Source organism: Peromyscus maniculatus, chromosome 1, assembly GCF_049852395.1.
Source record: "Peromyscus maniculatus bairdii isolate BWxNUB_F1_BW_parent chromosome 1, HU_Pman_BW_mat_3.1, whole genome shotgun sequence".
NCBI classification, from domain to species: Eukaryota; Metazoa; Chordata; class Mammalia; order Rodentia; family Cricetidae; genus Peromyscus; species Peromyscus maniculatus.
The window spans coordinates 14185805-14207849 of record NC_134852.1 but is presented as its reverse complement, the minus strand read 5'-3'; the positions used below and the strand labels follow the sequence as shown (position 1 = coordinate 14207849).

Below are 22045 nucleotides of genomic sequence, written 5' to 3'. Positions count from 1 at the left end.
CTCGAGTCCCACAACACAGGAGAGTCTCAGACTCCTGTACACACTGAGTCAGTCACTTTATTACTCTCTCTGATGCTGGTGACCTGCCATCTATGACAAGCTTCTCAGGCACCTCTGCCTTTGAACTGTGGAGAGAACCAGATCCTGGGCCGGGCCTGCTCCTCGGAAACTATTGCCTCCTCTTGCCTTTGGCCCCGACTCTGTCCTGGGGTCCAAGAGTGCCTCCTTCGGGAGGCAGGAGGGGTTGGGTCGGGGCTCTGCTCCTTCCCTGAGCTCCTTTTCCCGCATGAAGGGTGTCCTGGGGCAGGTCTCCTCTCCACGAAAAGAGGATGGGATGAGGGAGAGAGAGAAGGGTCTTTTGTAGGGGCAGGTGAGAGCTGAGAACTCCAGAAGGGAGGAAGGAGTGGACACGGGGCCCGAAAGGGAACGCAACGCTTGGGTCGGGAAGAGGCGGTAGGGAGGTGGGTCGGGGTGCTAAGGGGATGGCGCCCTGCAGCAGGTGTTCGGAATGGCAGCTACCCCAGGGCCCAGGGCGGGAAGGCACCCCCACCCTCCGGCCCTGGTGCTGCAGTCCCCTGCGCGGCGGCCGCCCGGCCATGGATGCGTTGGTGGCGGAGCACGTGCTCGCGCCGCCCGAAGCCCTTGCCACACTCCCAGCAGGCGAAGGGCCGGGCGCCAGAGTGCGTCTTGCGGTGGCGCACCAGGTGCTCGCGCCAGTAGAAGGTCTTGCCGCACTCGCAGCAGGCGTGCGGCTTCTCGCGAGCGGGCAGGGGGCGCAGCGCGGGCCCCGGGCTGCCAGGGTGGGTGCCGCGGTGGCGCCGCAGGTGCTCCTTGCGCCGGAACGCCTTGCCGCACTCCGGGCACGCGTGCGGTTTCTCGCCCGAGTGGCTCTGGCGGTGGCGCAACAGGTGAGCCGGCTTCAGGGGCGATTTGCCACACTCTGGGCACGATACGGTGCCTGGGGCCGCCAGGAAGGCGGGGAGGACCGGTGCCAGCGGGGCTGGTGGAGGGCTGCCCGGCTCCTGCTTGTAGGGGCGCGTGGCCCCTGCGCTCCCCGTTGCAGGCACCTCTGTCCCGGAGGCCCCGGTTCCTGCGCGAAAAGGAACAGGGTGAGGGAGGGTAGCACAGTTGGGACAGGGAGGTGGCCTGGAAGGCAGGTTTCCCACCCCTGTGCCCCCTAGCAAGGAGCCTGACACTGCCTGGTTAGGCCAATGGGTGGCTTTCTGGATCAGGGAGTAGGGAGTAAGGAGACAGATAACGAGTGGGCGGGAGGGAGGAGCTGGGAGAATGGACGGACGGACGGGGACACACACACACACACACACACACACACACACACACACACACACACGGGTGAGGGTGCACAGTGAGTTAGGAGCAAAGGAGAAACCAGGTGGTGGGGACAGAAGGGAGATTCCCAAGGTACACAGATGGGCGGGCCGACTGCAGAGCGCAAGGCTGACAGTGTCCAAGTGGAACCAACAAACGGGTAGGAGGAGCAGGTAGGCTGCGTGAGAGATGAACTACACATGACCGCTCTGTCTAGGTTTCCCGCCTGCTCCACGGAGCCCCAGGAACGCCCACAACCCTGGTTTGGGTAGTTTTACAGCATGAACCCGGCGTCCCGTCCTCTTCTGTCTGAAATGCCCACTGGTCTCCCCTTGCTCCAGCGCCACGCTCAGCAGTTATCTGGTATCTTCCGGGATACCCGGCTTCTGCCCCACTGTCTAGAGATACATGGAGTCGCCTCTCCTTAAGGTGATGGAACAGACTCCATGCCCAGCTCAGACGCCGGGCACGTGACCCAGAACCCCGACACAGCACCTGGGAGGGGAAGAGCACGTGACTCCACTGGAGCCGGTCCGAATGGGGTTGGGGTGCAGAAGGACCCGAAGCAGGCTGCCCGGGCCCAGCCCTGGTTTAGAAGCACCCACCCTCAGTTGAGACCTTTTAGAACAGCCAGTTCTCACTGGGCACGCCGACATGCCTGTAATCCCAGCGCTCGGGAGGCCGAGGAAATAACCGTGCCAGCCTGGGCTGCACAAGGAGGCCCTGACTCCAGAGACCACGTCTGTTTAGGTGGTGCTATGGGTTTTCCACGCACTGGCAGAGCAGCGCCTGGCAGAGTCTGAGCCCGCCTTCCGTGGGCTCCCTAAAGGCAGGGAGGGGCACGTGGTGAGCTGTTCCTGGAGCTTTCACTGAGCAAGTAAAGACGGCCAGGCCAGTCCCTGACTTAGCTTGGGAGACACGGACCCCTGATGCTGGGGTCAAGAAAGAAGTGGGAAGAGGGGCCAGCAGCTCACCTAAGGGAATCACGCCACTTTCTTCCTTTCCGACACCGACCCCCGAGCCTTCTGTCATATCCCGAGGTGCCCTCATTGCCGAGGACCGATCTGGGGAGGTTGCTGGGCCCTGAAACGAGATAGCATATGCCAAGTTGAGAAATTACTTTATTTTATTTTATTATTTTTTATTTATTATTTATTTATTTGGTTTTTTTTTCGAGACAGGGTTTCTCTGTGTAGTTTTGGTGCCTGTCCTGGATCTCGCTCTGTAGACCAGGCTGGCCTCGAACTCACAGAGATCCTCCTGGCTCTGCCTCCCAAGGGCTGAGATTAAAGGCGTGCGCCACCACCGCCCGGCCAAATTGAGAACTTATAATAGCCCGTATTTACCTCCCTCTCCCCACACCTCACACACAGTTCTTAAATCCTACTGCCTGCTTTTTGTTTGTTTAAGTTTTATTCCTAGCGTGCTGGGGTGGGGTGCATAGGCACAAATACACGTGGAGGCCAGCGGACCGCATCCTCTGGAGCTGAAGCTACAGGAAGTTGTGAGTCACCTGTCGGGAGTATTGGGAACCAAACTCCAGTCCTCAGCAGGAACAGCAAGAGCTCTTAACAGAAGAGCCTTCTTTCCACTGCATCTGTCCACCGTGTGTGTGTGTGTGTGTGTGTGTGTGTGTGTGTGTGTGTGTGTGTGTGTTTACATATGCAAGTCAGAGAACAACTTGTTTTTGAGACAGGGTTTTTCTGTGTAGCCCCAGCTGTCCTGCAAAACTCGCTCTATAGACCAGGCTGGCCTCGAACTCACAGATCCGCCTGCCTCTGCCTCCCAGCTGCTGGGATTAAAGGCGTGCGCCACCACTCAGCCATCTCTGATGCTTTCCAAAGGTTGACTCTGGAGCTCTCATCAGTCAACATGAGTTTTCCTCCTGTCACACAAACACCCGGTGTTTTGTGCTTTTTTTCCCATGCTCCCCGCTGCCTCTGGGGCTTTAAGACTTCCCTCACTTCTGACCTGAGACAAACTGGTGTGGCGTTTCCTGTTGTGTTAACCACAGGCCCTGGCTGGAGGAGCTGCCTCTCTCCGGTCTCCTAGTCCAGCCACCAGCCTCTCTCCAGGTATCTTGAACGGGCAGACACCCTGCTCCCGGGGTTACAATCCCACGGCTCCCTGTGTCCTGAGACCAGAGACTGGACGACTATAGACAAGTCATTCTACCTTGTGGAGCAGGTCAGATTCTGTCTCAAGAGAAGTGACCGAGCAGAATACACCCTGGCCTTCTGCTGTGAAACTTCAAGGCAGGGCGGTGTTCCTCATCACTGCCAAAACAAGCATTTACTTAGCACCTACTAATGCCAGGGGGTGTTCCAACCAGGGACCCAGGAATGAACAGGACAACAAGGCGCCTTCCCACCTGAGGAGGGCTGAGCCTACAATGCAGTGTGGGCCAGGCACACCGCTGAAGAGCCTCAGGTGCACTGTGGTGGTTTATACTGTCGCTCCAGCAGGACCAACGTCACCTAGGAAGGAGCCCGAGCATGCCTGTGAGGGAGAAGACTCACCCCAACTGTGGCTGGCCATTTCATGGGCACGGTCCCTGACTGGATTTAGAAGAGAGCTGAGAGCCAGGTGTGGTGGCGCACATCTTTAATCCCAGCACTGGGGAGGCAGGGGCAGGTGGATCTTTGAGTTCGAGGCCAACCTGGACTACAGAGGAGTTCCCGGACAGCCAGAGCTGTTACATAGAGAAACGCTGTCTTGAAAAACAAACAAATAAACAAGAGCTGAGCGGTTCATTGCTTTCGACTTCCTCCCAGGTCACTGATGAGCTGCCTCTAGCTCTGGATGCCATGACATCTTCTCCGTGACAGACTGGACCCTTGAACTGTGAGCCCAAAGATTTCTCCTACACGATGAGACATGTAATATGAGCACCAAGGCCACCCCTGGAAGGGGTTTCCTTATACCCTCCAGCCCCCAGAGCCCAAGGAGCTGAGCAGTCATTAGAAGAGAGCCCAATGACTTCCACAGCTGTAGGTTCTCTGGATAATGAGGACCCCACCGCCCAGTCAATAAAGGAGATTTTTGTTGTTGTTCATTCGCAGACCTGGTCTTCCTCTGCAGCCCAGGCAGTTAATCCTCCTACGTTAACCCTCATAATGAGATTACAGCTGTGTATCACCACATGTCTTTGAGGGATTTTTTTTTTTTAATTCTGCTAGATGTAGACATTAAAAGCAACTACCTTGTCTTTAGTTAAAAGAAACAGAGGGCGGGCACAGAGCTAGCTCAGCAGGTGAGGGTGCCCGTGGCCAGCCTGACGTCCTGAGTCCCGCGGTGGAAGGAGAGAACCAACTCCTGCAGCTTCCCTGACCTCTACACATGGAAGGTGGTGTGTGCGTGACCCCACCCACCACCCCACCACCCACCACCCCAATACATGCATTTGTCACTTAAAAGTTGTAATGGTCCCAGAGAAGGCTGGCTGTTGTCCTGGCTTCTGGACGTCGTATGTTGTGAGCCTTCAAATGTCACACCTAGGAAGAGGGTCTCTGCCTGGGCCCCAGACCAGACAAAGGCAAGCATAACTGATCTGAGGTGGGAGTCTGGACCACTCGAGGTTAGCCAAGGGGTTGGTGACAGATCAGCCACGTGGGCAAGGCACCATGTCGCCAAGCCTGAGGCCTGGTAAAAACCCTGGACCACAAGGTGTGAAGCATCCGACCTGAAGGCACTCCTTGCTTTTGGGGGGTTTGTTTCTTTTTGAAGAGAGAAGGTCTGGCTACAGGCTGTCCCAGGACCTTCGCACCTCAGCCCCCCCCTTTTTTTTAAACAATTTATTTGTTTTTATTTTATGTACATTGGTGTTCTGCCTGCATGTCTGTCTGTGAGGATGCCAGATCCCCTGGAAATGGAGTTACAGACAGTAGTGAGGTGCCATGTGGGTGCTGGGATTGAACCTGGATCCTCTGGAAGAGCAGCCAGTGCTCCTAACCCCTGAGCCATCTCCCCAGCCCCTCAGCCCCTTTTATATATATGAACTACCACACCAGGCTGAAGGCTCCCTGCTCATAGCGCCCCACTTAGTAGCTAAGACCAGTCGGCCCCGTCCTCTACACCAATAGGTGACGCCTGTCGGATGTTTGGAATCTTCTAGAGATACCCTCACCTACCGCCTTTGCTGCCTCCTGGGGCTTCCTTCAGCTGGCGTCCTTTGCATTGATGGGAACCCTGGGCAAGGCATCCCTCAACTATTAGCTGAGGGAGGAAGTGGGGACCCCGGATGTACAGACGGCACTGGAGAAGCACTCTTGCACCTCTGGAAGAGCAACTGCCACCCCAGCCCCAGAGGTGGACCACACCTTCGTTGCCAGAGTGAGGCCACACGCTGAGAAGCGCGGTCCAGTGAAGCCCCTCCCCCGGCCACGGCCACCCCGGCCACGGCCGCCCCGGCCACGGCCGCCCCGGCCACGGCCGCCCCGGCCACGGCCACCCCGGCCACGGCCACCCCGGCCACGGCCACCCCAGCCACGGCCACCCCGGCCGGCCTCCTGCTCACCCAGAGCTCCTCCAGCAGCGCCACGGCCTCCTCTCCACTCCGCGGCCGGCGGCTGCACACCCAGGCCTGGGTGTCTGCGGGGAGGGCGCTCAGGAACTGCTCCAGCACCAGCAGCTCCAGCATCTGCTCCTTCGTGTGCACCTCTGGCTGGAGCCAGTCGCGGCACAGGGCACGGAGCAGGCCCAGGGCCTCCCGGGGCCCTGCCGCGTCACCCAGGTGGAAGTGGCGGAAGCGGTGCCACGGGGAGTCGAGGGTCAGGGCCTCCACGGACAGGCTCTCCTGCTTCACCGGCTGGGGTGCCGGGGCCTCCATGGGGCCCCCTGGGGTGGAGTCTCCAGCACCTGCAGAGAGAACAGTCAGTCATGGGAGGGCACAGCTCCGCGGTCTGGACTCTGGCCTCGAACGTGGGCGACAGAACTGGCCTGAAGCCAATGGGCATCCATTACCTGCTCGTCCACTTAATCTTAGCAGCCTCTTGGGCTTTGATTTTCTATTCTATACAACAAAAGCTTGCTTGCCTGCCTGCCTGACCAAAGAGAAGACAGGCCATTGGAGATGGTTCCCATGAAGCAGCGGTAATCAGGGCTGAAGAAAGGCTGGTAAGAATTATCTCTTCTAAGGGTCATATGGAAATACAGTAGAATACAGTAGAAGGCTGTGTGTGTGTGTGTGTGTGTGTGTGTGTCTGTGTGTGTGTGTGTGCGTGTATGTGTGCGCGTCTGTGTGTGTGTGTGTGTGTCTGTGTGTGTGTGTGTGTCCAAGTAACAGGGGAGATGGAGCCCCAACTGGGCATCTCCTGTCACCAAATGAAGCTTCCTGTACCAGGGGTGGGTTACCTCTCATCCAGGTGTTGACCAAAGGGGCCCCATGGGGACCCCCAAACAATCCAGTCCATTGCCAAGGCTACTGGCTGCTCTCCACACGCCGACAGTACGGCCCTACTGCTAAAGACCAACACCTACACAACTCACTGGACACGGACAGAGTTGAGCTGGTGCCTACCTGGGGCCTTCGCCCCTGGGACTGGCGTTCACCGTACTGGAACATACTCTGCACCGTGCCCGAGGAGAAGGTAAACACAAACCCAGCCACAAAGCCTCCCGTGTCCAGAGACCGTCTGCCTGCAGGAGGCCTTGGGGCAGCAGCCGCAGCGGCGCTAAGCTGTGGGAGTCACCCCCCAGTCTGACGGGACTGAAGGCCTGTTTCATGAGATGGAGCCTATCCCCGACACTGCTCAGGTGGCCAAGAACCTGAGGCTAGACAGGCCAGGGACCTAGGGGGAAACCAAATCCTATTGTTCTTTTAAAGGAACATAGCGATAAGATGCCTCCTAATGGCATTCTGCTATATTCATAGACTGGTGCCTTGCTCAGCCACCATCATGGAAACTTCCTCCCGCAGTAGACGGGAACAAACACAGAGACCCACAACTGGCCAGAGTGCAGAGTGGGAGGCCTGGGAACAGCCAGTCCTAAGCGGGATGCCTCCATCTTCTCCCCCCCACACACACACACACACAGCTCAGGCAGCAGAGAGACTGTAAGGGCCGGAGGGGACAGAGGCCACCGAGGAAACAGTGCCTTCCAGACACAACGTGACACACATGAGCTCAGACTGTGGCAGCATGCACTGGGCCTGCATGGGTCTGTGCCAGATGGGGTCCCAGAGCTGAAAGTGGACACGTGCCCCATCCCTAACCCAGAAGCTATCTTCGACTGATAACCCCTGCAAATTAATTTAGTTTTCCCCAACAGTTTCACTGGGTAAACAAACCACTCTTTTGTTTTGTTTTGTTTTTGGAGATAGCGTCTCTCTGTGTAGTCCTGGCTGTCCTGGAACTCACTCTGTGGACCAGGCTGGCCTCAAATTCAGAGATCCTCCTGCCTCTGCCTCCTGAGTGCTGGGATTAAAGGTGTGTGCCACCACCAACTGGCCTACAAACCACTCTTAAGGGCAGGCCCCATGTCCAGCAATAAATAGATGGCCACAGAAAATGAACTCCCTGGCATTTTTGGAGGTTCTTTGTCTAATGATGTTTAGTCAGGACATGTTTGAACTTATTTTTATTTGATGTTTTATTCATCATTTTTATTGCATATATATATTGATTTCCAGTTTTGTGTTTTATGGGATTCCTGTCTCTGTGCTTTTCCTTTGGTTCTTTTTCTTCTATTTGTCTGTTTTGTCCTGTTCGGACTTGTTTTATCTCATTTTATTACTATTCTTTAGATGCCTGTTTATTTTCTAACAAGAGACAGAGTGTCAACTGGGACGAGAGGGGAGTTGGGGGAAGGTGTAAGGTTAAAAAGTCTGAGTTCACGTCCATGTTTTGAAAACCCACCAATCCCTCCCTGAGCCCGTCCAAGCTCAGGACTTGAAATCCCACCAATCCCCACCCTGGAAAGCACTGTGTGTCAACCCGGAACCCGCCCCTCCCCCTTCCAAGGAACCCTATTTAAAGCCTGCCTCCCCCTTAGTTCCGGGCCACTTCTCCCCTGAGCAGAGCGGCCACCCTCTTGTGTGTCTCCCGATAAATCTCTTGTGTGAGGTTTGTTGTGCGGTGTGATCTTACGGTGTTCCTTGGCTCCCAACGGCCAGGACACCTTTCCCTTCAGAGCTGCCAACTTCTGTTGGGGAAGCCGTTCCCCTCAGAGCTGAAACATTTATAGAAGGGAAACTATAACCAGAATATACTGCAAGAAAATAAAATCTATTTTCAATAAAAGTAGGGAAAAAAATAAAAGAGATTTTATTAAAATTCAAAGAAAGAGAGAGATGGAGAGAGAACTAGACTCTGATCCTGGTCTTGCCCCTCTCCTGGGGCAACCTCGGTCTGGCAGATCCTCCTTCTCCGTAGTTTCCTTGCGGATATCTAAGAAAACACAAGGAGGAGCCACACTACCGGCCAGCCATGAAGATGCACCCACTGGCGCGACAGCAGCCTGACAGATACAGGGGGACCCACGGTTTCTGACTGGACTTGGGGCCCACCCCCAGGAGAGGGAATTCACACCTGTTACACAGACCCAGTCAGAAGTCCAGGGCTGGAAATGCCACAGGCCGGAGTGAGGAAGCTGCTGTTGCTGCCCGGCTACACAGACGTGCCGTGCCTGTCCAACTGCCTTGGGAAGACCTATGTTCACACCCACGCGGCTTGGAGCTGCTGCTGGCTGTGGCCAGGGAAGCTTCTTCTGCAGCAAGCCATTACTGCAGAGTCTCAGATGGCCAAGGTGCTAAGGATACATGTCTTTTTTTTTTTTTTGGGGGGGGGGGGGTTCAAAACAGTGTTTCTCTGTGTAGCCCTGGCTATCCTGGAACTTGCTCTGCAGACCAGGCTAGCCTCAAACTCAGAGCCCTGCCTGCCTCTGCCTCCTGAGTGCTGGGAAAGGTGTGCGCCACCACCGCCCTGTCTGTAAGTAGTTTTTGAATGCTCAGCTCTAAGTGGGACATTTGTATCACTCCCTCCAAGGCTCGGGGTACAGGAACTGGAGAGGGAAGAAAGAATGTAGGAGCCAGAGAAAGGGGTGGCGTGCTGTGGAACACATGCCAGCTGCACCCCTGAACTCCCAGCAGCTGTGATTACTTGCCAAGTCTTGGCCCATCAACATTCTCTCTCTGGAGAGGGGAGGGCGCAAGACCCTGAGCCTCCATGAGGCTGACAGGCAGTTAACAGGTCTACCCGGCCCTGTGGACCCACAGGCAGCTAACAGGTGCTACGGGAGAGGGGCTCACAAGGTCTACCCGGCCCTGTGGACCCACAGGCAGCTAACTGTTGCCTACAGACATTTTCTTCTACTACACTGTCTACACTCCTGTCAATAACCCCTCATCCATGCTCAGGTAAGGGACCCAGTTCAACTCGCAGGGCTGGAACAAAAAAGAGAAAAATACACAAAAGAAGGGAGACAATTTGAGAAGTGGAAGTGACCGGAGGACACGAGAGGCTTATGAAGCTCATGTGAATATGATTAAAACACATTATATACATATATGCCATTATTAACATAGTTAATATATGCTCCTAAATGCCTTTTTTTTAAAAACGGGAAGCGTGATTAGAGATGCTTAGCAGTTAAGAGCACCTACTGCTGTTCCACAGGATCTGCTCCCAGCACCCAGACTGGGTGGCTCACAACTGCCTTAACTCCAGCTCCAGGGGATCTGACTCCATTCCGGCCTCGCTGGGCACCCAGACATGTATAGCACACACACATGTCACCTGGCCTGTAGTAAGTGCTCAGATGTGGGCTACTACCTGCCCTAACACTTACTACCTGATTACTGCAAGATTCCAACCAGTTTCTGACTTTTTTTTTTTGAGTCTCACATGGCCCAGGCTGGCCTCTCACTCACTATGTAGCCTAGGATAACCTTGAACTTCTGACCTTCCTGCTTCAGCCTCCCCAGTGCTAAGATCTCAGGTATGCACCTCCACGCCAACTCCTCTCTTTTTTAAGAGGACACTAATCCCAAGAGTGAGGTTCTCTCCGTGACTCCATAACCACCCCCTACAGCCACTTTGGGGGCTGGGGTTACAGCCCATGAATTCTGGGGGGACACAAACCCTGCAACAGTAGGTCCCTAACTGTTTGAGAGCTGGCAAATGTGGCCAGCGGCCAAGTGTCCCCCAGTACCTGTCTGCATGTGTTTTCCTCGCAATACCTCCAACCCCAAGGAAGCCAGCCGCCCTTCCTTCCCTTCCCAGTCCCTGAAGGCAGAGGGCAGATGAGGATATGGCTCCAAACCTGGGAGGTGGTGTGACTCCCAGGGGATATCCGGCAGGACCTGGGGACACTCTGATTGTCGGACAGAAGGGGGAGTGGACAGTGCTGCTGGTGGCTGAAGGGTACAGGTCAGAGACACAACTGAACACCCTGGGACACACAGGATACTCTCCAAACATAAGCCATGCGGCATCGTGTGTCAACTGTGCCAAGGATGAGAAAGAAGCACTGGCCTGGAACTCCTGAGGCCCTGTCAGGAGCACTGAGACAGGAGTACCGTTTCCATGGTGACACTGTGTCTAAGGTTAGGAGCCCTTGACTTCTTGTTAAGTCACAGCAAAGAACGTCCTACAGATTCGGCACTCTGAAACTGGCACCAAGAACTTGCTAACTAACCCACAGGAAGACAGTGCCCGCCACACTGCCTAAATCAGACCGGAACGGTGACAAACTCATCACATATGCTAACCCAGAAGGTGGAAATCCCACAGAATCCCACCCCTAGACAAAGAACTACAGGCAACTGATGGCTGTTGAGAGAGGAAGAATTAGCCTCTCTCAGGGATGAGTCCCCTAATTGGTTTTACAATACCAAATGGTTAGCCCTGAATTCATATACACCCAAGCAACACCAAACAGACTGAGCAGGTTGTGTTTACAGTTATGTATGTGTGTATATATATATGTGTATGTTTATATGGTATGTGTGTATGTATACACATACACACACACTCGCATGCATATATACAGTCAAAAAGAACAAGAGCAGTTTGGCAGTATGGGAAATATGCAAGGTATTGAGGGAAAAACGGGGAGAATGATGTAATTATATTTTAATTTTTAATAAAGAGCTGCTGAGAGCTGGATTAACCGATACAGCTCAGAGGATGAAGTAACGGTACCCCGTAAAGCGGTAAAGAAAAAGACACTACTCCACATGACTGTTGATGATTCGGTAGCTGAAATCACTCCAAAGGCGGAGACCGAGTACCTGACATGTGAAAAGGACTCCTACAAAGAGTAAGAACATGCCAGGGGCCGGCGAGATGGCTCAGTGGGTAAAGGTGCTTACTTGTATGCTAAGGACCTGAGTTTGAGCCCCAGGCCCCACAGTAACAGGAAAGAACTGACTCCTTCAAGTTGTCCTCTGACAACCCTTATGTATGCCAAGGTATGTTCAGGTCCGATCCTCCTCACCCCACAGAAACACACAAAATAAACAAATAGAGCAAGCCTTTCACAGGATGCTTTGTTTTAAAATTAGAGTTATGGACTGTTTTAGCCACCATACAGGTGATGGATGGGATTTCAATCCTGGTCATCTGGGCTGGAGAGGTGGCTCACTAGTTAAGAACGCTGGCTGTTCTTCTTCCAGAGGATCCAGGTTCAATTCCCAGCACCCACATGGCAGCTCACACCTGCCTATAGCTCCAGTTCCAGGATTTCTCATACCCTAACATAGGCATGAATGCAGACAAAACACCGATGCACGTAAAAATAAACTGTGTGTATATATATATATATGTGTATATATATGTGTGTGTGTGTGTGTGTGTGTGTGTGTGTGTGTGTGTGTGTGTGTGTATGTATATGAACCCTGGTCATCTACAAGAGCAACAAGTGCTGTTAACCACTGACCCATGTCACCAGCCCCTCAGCCGTTTGTCTCTGAGCTGAATTAGGCTGCATTCTGTGGCTTTACTGTCTGAAAGCAAAACTCACCATAAACTACACATCAATTTTCCCAAATGAAGGCCTTTCTGATATGATGAAAAACAAACAACTAACCCTGGTTGAGCGCCACTGTGGTACGGATGCTAGGCAGGAAGACTGGGAAAGGGCTCCCTCCACAGCCCTCTTCCTCCCAGGAAGCCTGGAAGACACGCCTATCAATACAGTATTTTCCTCTGACAAATGGTGTGAGCAGTCAGTAACCCCCTTATAAAAGCCCACAGCAGATGTCTCTCGTGTCTAGATCAAGGGAAAGGGGATTTCCTTCGAGGCAAGACCCAATTCCTGCAATAAAGAGAAAATCCAGGCTGGAGGGATGGCTCAGAAGTTAAGAGCACTGGCTGCTTTTCCAAAGGACCCGGGTTCGATTCCCAACACCCACATGGCAGCTCGCAACTGTCTGTAACTCCAGTTCCAGGGGATCTGGTACCTCACACAAATATGCATGTAGGCAAAACACCCACCAATGCACATAAAATAAAAACAAATAAATTATAAAAGTAAAATAGAGAATATCCGGATTTATGACCTGAAGTGGACAGCCTAAAGCCAGATGGAAAGACAACACACCCGTGGATGAGGCTAAGACAATGGAGATAACAGTCCACTTCAGTGAGGTGTGTCCTTCATATCCCCAGTAGCTGCACCCAAGACAGGAGCCTGCAGACCTCCACAGCTGGGCCTTGTGGGGTGGGTAGGGCGGGTGCAGAAAAGTCAAAAGGTCTAGATGAAAAACCTCCAAGCTGACCGGAGCTCATGTTCAGGTGCTGGCAGTCAGGGAGCAGATCGAACATAAACTCCAGCGGGTAATAACGACCACAGACTGCTTGTAACTGATTGTAGCCCTAAAGCTGAAGCGATGGGGGTTAGGGGTGGGGGACCGAAACCTGCCTCACAGGAGAAGCGGGGTCCGGGAGATAAAGAGTTAGCTCTTCCTTCCCCCACACAGAGCTTACAAACCTCCAGAGTCAATTAGTGACACTGGCTGGTGACTAGACTTTCTGCGTGACACATGCTGAGTTCCAAGCCACAGACAGCAACTCTTGGCCAACAAACTGGTTAAACTGAATACTACAAAGGTTAAATATTTCCTCTTTGGTTGACCCCAAAGGATGGACGGCTGACTTCTTGCCTAAGGTCCAAGCCACCACGGGAGGAGGAGTTTTGTGAGGAGTTCTGGGTCCCCATTCAATTATCTCTGAGTGCTTTTTCTGCTTTTCGCTTTCTCCAAGCTATCGATTTGGGGGGCGGGGGGGAGCGTGCACCCTCAGTGCAAATTGCCCGTGGAGGCCCGAGGTTGAGGTTGGGTGTCTTTATTATTTTAAGTCTGTTACTGAACCACAGCTTGCTGCTTCCTCTGACGAGCCAGTGAGCACACACAGAGGTGTCCCTATGCGCAAACTTGACCTGAGTACCGATCCAAACTCAGGTCCTCAGCTCTACCCACTGAGCCATCTCCCCACCGTCCGTTTGGGGGTTGTTTTCTTTGTACTTTTATTCCAGGAAGTGTATAACTTTCGGTGTGTCCTTCTTGCACCTCACACCCCTACACTCAATGGTCCTTCAAAGGGCCAGGAATCTGCACTTGGGACTCTGTGCCCTCAGCTACACAGCACACCAAATATTTACTCAGAGGACAAGAGCTGCAGAAGTGGAGCAAATCCCAGCCACCTACCAGCAATGTGTCCTTGGTCAAAGAACAATTGCACTTTTCACACACTATCTCCATGCCCGTGGCTGTAAAATGGGGGCAACAATCCAGGCTGGGGAGATTCATGTAAAATAAAGAGCACAAAAGTATCCAGAGCAATGCTGGAGAGATGGCTCAGCGGTTAAGAGCACTGGCTGCTGCTCTTCCAGAGGACCCCCGGGTTCAATTCCCAGCACCCGAATGACAGCTCACAGTTCCAGGGGAGTCAACAGACACACACGCAGGCAAAACACCATTGCACATAAAATAAAAATCATTTTTTTAAAAAGTACCCAGAAAAGCACCCGGCAATAAGCAAACTCACAAACCACCTAGGTGCTTAAATTTGCATTTACCCACAAGCTCCTTGTGAAGAGTTCTGTAAAACCACTGAACCACTGTGAAACAAGCGCCCAAGACTAAAATATAATTTGGAGCAAGTGTTAAAATGGGGTATAAGAAAACGGATGTTGTGATGCATTTCTTTTTATTTAGCATTTTCTCGGGGTGAAGACAGGAAGAACGGGAAGAGTTCAAGGCTTGGCTTGGCTACGCAGCCAGTGTGACTACCTGAGCTACACAAGACCTTGCCTAAAACAAAACAAAACGAAACAAAACAAAAAAGCTGGGCCAGCGCTGGTAACTCCAGCACTTGGGAGGCCGAGCCAGGGGGATCAGAACCCAAAGAGTAAGTCCATCTTATCCCGTTAAAATCAGTCTCCAAGCCCCTTCTGCACATTAACGAATTTCGCCTCTCTCGGGACAAGCTAACGAGGCGGGTCCTCTTTTAATAAAGAAATGCACGGTGCAGGTCCTTATCCTCCAAAATCTCAACTCGACGGGAAGTGCACGTGAACTTGTGAGCAGCGCACAGGACGAGGCACCTGCCACCGACGCTGCGGCACGGTGGCCCCGAAAGAACGCTTTCCTCGCAATCCTTTTCAAAGGGGTTAAGGTCCCGGCGACCCGGGCTTCCCCGGCAGGGTGGGACAACCACCCCCGGGCTCCACCTCGAGCACCCCCGCCCCCTCCCACGGCCCAGCCTCCCCAGGCCTCCAGCTCTCCCGCGCCTGCACCTCGCGTCCCCTCCCGCTCCCCGGCCCGCCCCCCGCAGCCCCACCCGCCCCAGCCTCTTTATCATCTCCCTCCCCCCCAAGCCGCCCATCCCTCCTTCCCTCTCTCCCTCCTCCAGATCCGGGCACCCCTCCCCGTGGCCCGCCTGTCCCTCGCACACCCGATCTCCCCCCCAGTCTCTCCCTCCCTTTCCCCCTAGCTCACCTCACTCTCCAGGGCGAGGCCCCCCAAGCACCCTCACCTTCCCGCACATGCGCACAAGGCTCACCCGGACTCCATGCCCCAGCAGGCTTTGCGCCAAACTCACCCGTCCCTCCCCCGCCCCCACGTCCCCTCACCCCAACACTCGGAATCGCCCGTTCTACCCAACAACTCGCCGCCGCCGCCTCCTCCTCGGCCAGCTGGGAACTACAACTTCCAAGAAGCATCGCGACAAAAAGCGGCTTCCCATTGGCCGTCACTGCGATGACTCTCGTGCGCCGGTGCGTCCGGAGTCAGCCATCTCTGCCTGCCCAGAAACTACGTTTCTCAAGATGTGCAGAAGCCAACCTGCTCCCTCTTGGCACCCCGTTGCGAAAGGGGCGCTTCTAATTTTGGACCACATCTCCCATGTTTCGCGTGGTATTTCCTCCCCTCTGCCCTCCCTCACTACGAGACGCCCCGCCGGAGGACCTCGGGCATGCGCAGACGTGTCGGGGGAGGGACAGGGGGCATCCGTGGTGTCGTTGCCGTGGAAACCGGTGGCGGCTGCACACTTTGGAGTTCGGCCTCCCGGACTTTCGAGCGCCGGTAGAGGAGGTCGAGGAGGCCAGGCCCGAGTTCTCCCCCAGTCATCAGCGGGCGATCCGTCTCCTGGACGACGGTGGCCGTCTCGCCCGCCCTCTCCAGTACTAGACTAAAGCTCAGCCCGTACCGCCCGCTCCCTGGCCTCAGTTTCCCCTCTTGTGAACAGGGAGAATGCTGCCTGTCAAGCGGCCCTTGTATAGCCTCATCGGACAGACTACAACCTTCGTTTCCCCACCTCAGAAACGGGAAGAAGGTTTTGGGTTTGTTTTTCTTTGTAATGTGAGTGGGTGTTTTGTCTGCAGGTGAATCTGTGCACCGCGTGCAAGCGGCACCCACGGAGGCCAGAAGGTAGCGTGGGATCCCCTGTAGAACGGTAGTTACAGACTGTTGTGACCATGTGGGTGCTGGGGATTGGATCCGGGTCCTCTAGAAGAATAGCCTGTGCTCTTAACATCTTTGCCATAATATCTACACACACACACACACACACCGCCTCTTCCTCCTCACCCTCATCTTCCCGTTACAGGGTTTTTTTGTGTTGTTTTGTTTTGTGTAGTATTTTTACGTGCTCTGTCTGCACATATGCCTGCACGCCAGAAGAGGGCATCAGATCCCATAATAGATGGTTGAGCCACCATGTGGTTCCTGGGAATTGACCTCAGGACCTCTGGAAGAGCAGCTCTTAACCACGGAGCCATCTCTCCAGTCCATGATGGATGGCTCTTACTAGCAAGTGGACCAGACAGCTTAGAGACTCTCCCCTCCTCATTGGACTTTGAAAGGGGTGACAGTGGCGGGCAGAGGCAGGCGTACATAAAGCAGAAGTTGCTGTTGTCCTTACCAAATCCGTAGATAGACGAGACCTTTCTCCTAGCTTCTCCAGCTCTCTACTAGCTCATTTAGAACTCGGTGACCCACCTTCTACCCCGTGGCTGCTGAACTTGATCCTATCCCACCGCTGGTGTTACGTGTGACAGTCACACAAACCGCTTCTCTATTTTTAGAGCCTATGATACCACATTCCTTGCCTTGCCTGTCCTTGTAGAGGACAACTTTCAGGAGTTTGTTTTCTTTCCACCAAGTGGAGACTGGGGGTCAAAATCAGGACATCAGGGTGTATTTCACATTCCAGTTGGATTCATTTCATATATACCTTTTTTTTTTTTTTTTTTTCCGAGACAGGGTTTCTCTGTGCAGCTTTGTGCCTTTCCTGGAACTCACTTGGTAGCCCAGGCTGGCCTTGAACTCACAGAGATCCACCAGCCTCAGAGTGCTGGGATTAAAGGTGTGAGCCACCACCACCCGGCTTCATATATACTTTTAAAACCCTTTGTGACTGAGTCTCTTGTAGCCCAGGTTAGTCTCAAACTCACTATGTAGACAAGGATGGTCCTCCTGCCTCTGCCTCCAGAATGCTGGAATTACAAGTGTGTACTGCCATACCCCGTTCTATTTTCATGTCTATTTATATTGTTTTTTCCTGTGCACATTTATTGTGATGTGTGTGTGTGTCACGGGGGCTGGAGTGTTTGAATGTCACAGGTTGTATGTAGAGGACAGAGGACAACTTTCAGGAGTTCGTTTTCTTTCCACCAAGTGGAGACTGGGGGTCAAAATCAGGACATCAGGCTTGACCACAGGCGCCTTTATCCACTGAGCCGTCTCAGTGGCCCAATTTCCTTCCTTTGTAAAACTGAAAATTGTAATCTCAGCACTTGGGAGGTGGATACAGGAAGATCAGGAGGTCAAGATTTCCTCCTTGGCTGGACAGTGAGTTTGAGGCCAGCTTGGGCTACACTGGACTCTGTCTCAAAAAAACAGTGAGATGGTTCAGCTGGTAAAAGGTGCTTGCTGCCAAGTATGACAGTCTTAGATTCTGGCACATGGTAGAAGAAAAGAATTCACCTACACAAGTTGTCCTTTGACATACAGCACGTGCATACACTGAATATGTTATATATTTACAATGTGTGTTATAAAATTTAGTTGTTAAAAATTAATTTATAGCTGGTCCGTGGTGGCTCACACCTTTAATCCCAGCACCCGGGAGGCAGAGAGGCAGGCAGATGCCTGTGAGTTCAAGGCCAGCCTGGTCTACTGAGCAAGTTCCAGGACAGCCAGGACTACAGAAACCCTGTCTCGAAAAAAAAAAATTAATTTATGTGTTTGCAGGTGCAAACACATAAACACTCATAACTGCTGAACTATATCTCCAGGCACGCAACTTAAAAATAAAACAAACAAAAACAAAGTCTGGGAACATGGCTTAGTATCACAAAGCTAAAGATGCTCAAGACTCTGCTCTCATTCCAGCACCACAAAGAACAGGACTAAATAAGATCCCATCATATGACTATGCAACATTTTGCTTATCCGTGCTCGAGAGGGATCCTTTAGGCATGGAATTTTATCTCTTTTGTTTGAAACCTTCCAGTCTACACGTTGAGTTCCTCCTGTAGGCTACCCCACACGTCTGACTCCTTCAGATCCAAGTTCCTGTTTCAAGTACAGAGTCTTTGTTCACATCAGCAGAAACAGTCGTCAGAAATTGCAGGCCATGAGGACAGAGCAAAGAGATGACGAGGAAGATTCCAGCCTCCACTTCCCCCTTGGCCAGATGCCTCTGGGCTGGGTCCAAGGGTCACACGGGGTTGCAGCCCATCAGCACCTCTTCCTCCCCGCTCTGACTGCTCAGATGCACTGGCCACCTGCATGTATTCACATTCTCCCCGCTCCGACTGCTCAAATGCACTGGCCACCTGCATGTATTCACATTCTCCCCGCTCCGACTGCTCAAATGCACTGGCCGCCTGCATGTATTCACATTCTCCCCGCTCCGACTGCTCAAATGCACTGGCCGCCTGCATGTATTCACATTCTCCCCGCTCCGACGGCTCAAATGCACTGGCCACCTGCATGTATTCACATTCTCCCTGCTCCTCTCTGGAATTGTTTTCTGTTGTGACTGTTGCTTTTGGTTTTTCTGTGTAGCCCTAGCTGTCCTGGAACTCGCTCTGTTGACCAGGGGGGCCTCAAACTCACAGAGATCCTCCTGCCTCTGCCTCCTGAGTGTTGGGTGGGTGGTGTGCACTTCCACTGCCTGGCCAGAGTTGAGGTTTAATGAGGATAGTTTAATATAGGCATGACAGTTAAGAGAAAAAATACTCCAGCTCAGAAGAAAGTAAGACACTCAAAAGCAGGAGCGTGGATGGACCTCTCTAAGAGAGACTCGCCTGTGTCTTCTCCTAAGAGTGGTTTCTCAAAATTCGATGCTGAGAAGCAGCAGAGCATCATCTGGGAGTTTATCAGACATGCAAAATTTGGCCCAGTCCTCAGACCCACTGATTCGGAAACCCTGAGGTTGTCCAGCTATTTGCTTCAAGATGATGTTTGTTTGTGTTTTGGAAACAGGGTCGCATGGAGCATTTCTGGTTGCCCTGAAACTCATCAGGTAACCCAGGTTGACTTGGGCGTGTTTTCCTTCTGCCTTGTGAGTCTTGAGGATAGAACTCAGACTCAGCAGAAAGTACCTTACCCCCGAGAGCCTCCTCGCTGGCTCCTCCACCGTCTTCATCTGAGATGCTGATCATCACAACACTTGGAGAATTAGGACGGAGATTAATAATTCAGTAATTCATTAATTAGGAGATTAATAAATGCCTAATAAAGAAGCTAGAGCTGTCGGTACAGGCCTGACATCCCGGTGACTTGGGAGGCTGAGGCAGGAGGATCAAACCCCCAAGGTCAACCTGAGCTACACAGTGAATTCCAGGCCACCCTGGGCAAGTGATTGGGATCTTGTTCCAGAATAAAGGGTAAAAAAACTGATTGCTTCTTGACCGTTCAGCTGAGATCAAATGTAAGGCCAACAAAAGAAACCCTTTGGAGACAGAGCATGAAGGCTCTGTCAATGAAGGACCTGCCTCGCAAGCATGAGCGTGTGAGTTGGGGTCCCCGGCACTCACGGGAAAGTTTGTCACAGTGACACACAATCTGTAATCCCAGAGCCAGAGAGACAAAAGCAGGTGCATCTGGGGCTCACTGCCCTGCCAGCCCAGCTGTGCCGGGGAGAGACGCTGTCTCAAAAGCCGAGGGGACTGGAGCTGAAGAGATGGCTCAGCGGTGACACACTGCTCTTGCAGGAGGCTGAGTTCGGTTCCAGCATCCATTTCAGGTAACTCACAACCACCTGTAACACCAGCTCCAGGCGATTCAGACACCTCTGACCTCTGACCTCAGGTACCTGAAACTCACATGCATACATGACACGTTATAAAAACAAACCTTTAAAACAAGGTGAGCCGGGCGGTGGTGGCGCATGCCTTTAATCCTAGCACTCGGGAGGCAGAGGCAGGTGGATCTCTGTGAGTTCGAGGCCAGCCTGGGCTACAGAGTGAGTTCCAGGAAAGGCGCAAAGCTACACAGAGAAACCCCGTCTCGAAAAACCAAAAAAATAAAACAAGGTGAACAGAAATTGTGGAAGACACCTGACACCTGTCTCTGAACATGACACTCACATGCACACATCCATACAAACACATTCATGCACCACGCAGCACACAGAGAGCACGGGTATATCTAGCTCAGCAGTGGAACTTTTGCCCGGCACGGACCAGTGGGGGTCTGCAGACCTAGTGCAGTGGTAGAGCCCCTGCCTAGAGTCCCCCAGTGAGGGGCTGGGGTGTGGCTCAGTGGTAGAGCCCCTGCCTAGAATCCCCCAGTGAGGGGTTGGGGGCGTGGCTCAGTGGTAGAGCCCCTGCCTGGAGTCCCCCAGTGAGGGGCTGGGGTGTGGCTCAGTGGTAGAGCCCCTGCCTAGAATCCCCTAGTGAGGGGCTGGGGTGTGGCTCAGTGGTAGAGCCCCTGCCTAGAATCCCCCAGTGAGGGGCTGGGGGCGGGGCTCAGTGGTAGAGCCCCTGCCTAGAGTCCCCCAGTGAGGGGCTGGGGTGTGGCTCAGTGGTAGAGCCCCTGCCTAGAATCCCCCAGTGAGGGGCTGGGGTGTGGCTCAGTGGTAGAGCCCCTGCCTAGAATCCCCTAGTGAGGGGTTGGGGGCGTGGCTCAGTGGTAGAGCCCCTGCCTAGAATCCCCTAGTGAGGGGTTGGGGGCGTGGCTCAGTGGTAGAGCCCCTGCCTAGAATCCCCTAGTGAGGGGCTGACCCTCTGCCTAACATGCAACCCATCCTGTGTTCAGATCCCAGTGGAAAGAAGAAAAAAGAGACTCAGTTCTTGTCACGGAGCCATGTGAGGACTTAGCTGCCTCCTCCTCTAATGCCCTTGACTCTCTGTTGCCCCCACCCCAGACTACTCCAGCCCCTGCCTACCTTCAGCAGGCTGTTTCCACTAAAGTTGAGGTATCGTGGCATATGTCTGTTATCCAGAACCTCCACCTTTTCCATCCCTTTGCTGGTACAACTAAGGATGGTGACCTGCCTCCTGCTGCTACCGAGGAGTCTGGATACCCATGTGGTAATTCATCACAGCAGGAAGACCCTTACCACTGTCCAAGGGATCAGATCGCTGGTGGCTGTGCTAAAAAGAAACTCCTGAAGGTGTTTAAGAAGAAATTCGCCTGCAGTGGTCCTGTGGTTGAACATCCAGGGATGAGGAAGCAATTCAGCTACATGCTGACCAGCACAAGAACATACACCAGTTCCTGAAAGAGCCTGTCCCGGCTAAGAACCGTCAGCTAGCTGAAGGCTGGTGGATTCTGAAGCTTCAGTGAGGCTTTCCTTGCAATGGCTAAAACTTCCCTTCTGTCCCTTGTCACAAAAACCTACAGCCCAGTTAACTGTTGGGAGTGTCTGCTTTTTTTCATTTTTTTGAGATTTATTTTATTTTGGAGTATGAGTGTCTGTACTGTAAACTGAGAGTCTGAAGAGAGTGTTGGACCCCTGGGACTGGAGTAGCCCCCAGAGAGGTGCTCTACCACTGCACCTGCATGGTAAGCCACCATGATGTGGGTACTGGGAACTGAACCCCAGTCCTCTGCAAGAACAGCAGGATTCTTTTTTGTTGTTGTTGTTGTTGTTGTTTATTTGGTTTTTTGTTTTGTTTTGTTTTGTTTTTCGAAACAGGGTTTCTCTGTGTAGCTTTGCACCTTTCCTGGAACTCGTTTTGTAGACCAGGCTGGCCTCGAACTCACAAAGATCTGCCTGCCTCTGCCTCCCGAGTGCTGGGATTAAAAGCGTGGGCCACCACC

The 22045-nt window shown here is 53.2% G+C and overlaps 2 protein-coding genes across 5 annotated transcripts; one reads left to right on the top strand and one right to left on the bottom strand.

Annotated features, from left to right (window-relative positions):
* Positions 1-37: 37 nt before the first annotated feature.
* Positions 38-15562, bottom strand: Znf444 (zinc finger protein 444). 4 transcript variants are annotated; one of them, XM_042270643.2, is made up of 4 exons: positions 15430-15562; positions 5846-6186; positions 2304-2412; positions 38-1090 (listed from the first exon to the last, which is right to left on the bottom strand). In XM_042270643.2, exons 2-4 carry the CDS (start codon positions 6155-6157, stop codon positions 516-518), a joined length of 996 nt encoding a protein of 331 aa, XP_042126577.1. In that variant the 5' UTR covers positions 6158-6186; positions 15430-15562; the 3' UTR covers positions 38-515. The 4 variants fall into 4 exon arrangements, with proteins under 4 accessions (XP_042126577.1, XP_006993627.1, XP_015842565.1 ...); XM_006993565.4 differs by having other exon boundaries at positions 15403-15513; XM_015987079.3 differs by lacking the exon at positions 15430-15562 and adding an exon at positions 15306-15381.
* LOC121825697 (uncharacterized) lies at positions 15276-21639 on the top strand. The gene is made up of 3 exons (XM_042269148.2): positions 15276-15685; positions 16153-16198; positions 21038-21639. The coding sequence occupies exons 1-3, from the start codon at positions 15316-15318 to the stop codon at positions 21501-21503; spliced, it is 882 nt and encodes a 293-aa protein (XP_042125082.2). The 5' UTR covers positions 15276-15315; the 3' UTR covers positions 21504-21639.
* The last annotated feature ends 406 nt before the right edge of the window (positions 21640-22045 follow it).

Bases quoted from the DNA above. Each gene is read 5' to 3' on its own strand.
- Znf444 (XM_042270643.2), bottom strand. From the start codon at position 6,157: ATGGAGGCCCCGGCACCCCAGCCGGTGAAGCAGGAGAGCCTGTCCGTG. The intron at 2,413-5,845 runs GTGAGCAGGAGG...ATCTCGTTTCAG, and splicing joins CGCTGCTGGAGGAGCTCTGG to GGCCCAGCAACCTCCCCAGA. The intron at 1,091-2,303 runs GTGAGCTGCTGG...CTTTTCGCGCAG, and splicing joins AAGTGGCGTGATTCCCTTAG to GAACCGGGGCCTCCGGGACA.
- LOC121825697 (XM_042269148.2), top strand. From the start codon at position 15,316: ATGCGCACAAGGCTCACCCGGACTCCATGCCCCAGCAGGCTTTGCGCC. The intron at 15,686-16,152 runs GTATTTCCTCCC...TTTTGTCTGCAG, and splicing joins CATCTCCCATGTTTCGCGTG to GTGAATCTGTGCACCGCGTG. The intron at 16,199-21,037 runs GTAGCGTGGGAT...TCCTGTGTTCAG, and splicing joins GCACCCACGGAGGCCAGAAG to ATCCCAGTGGAAAGAAGAAA.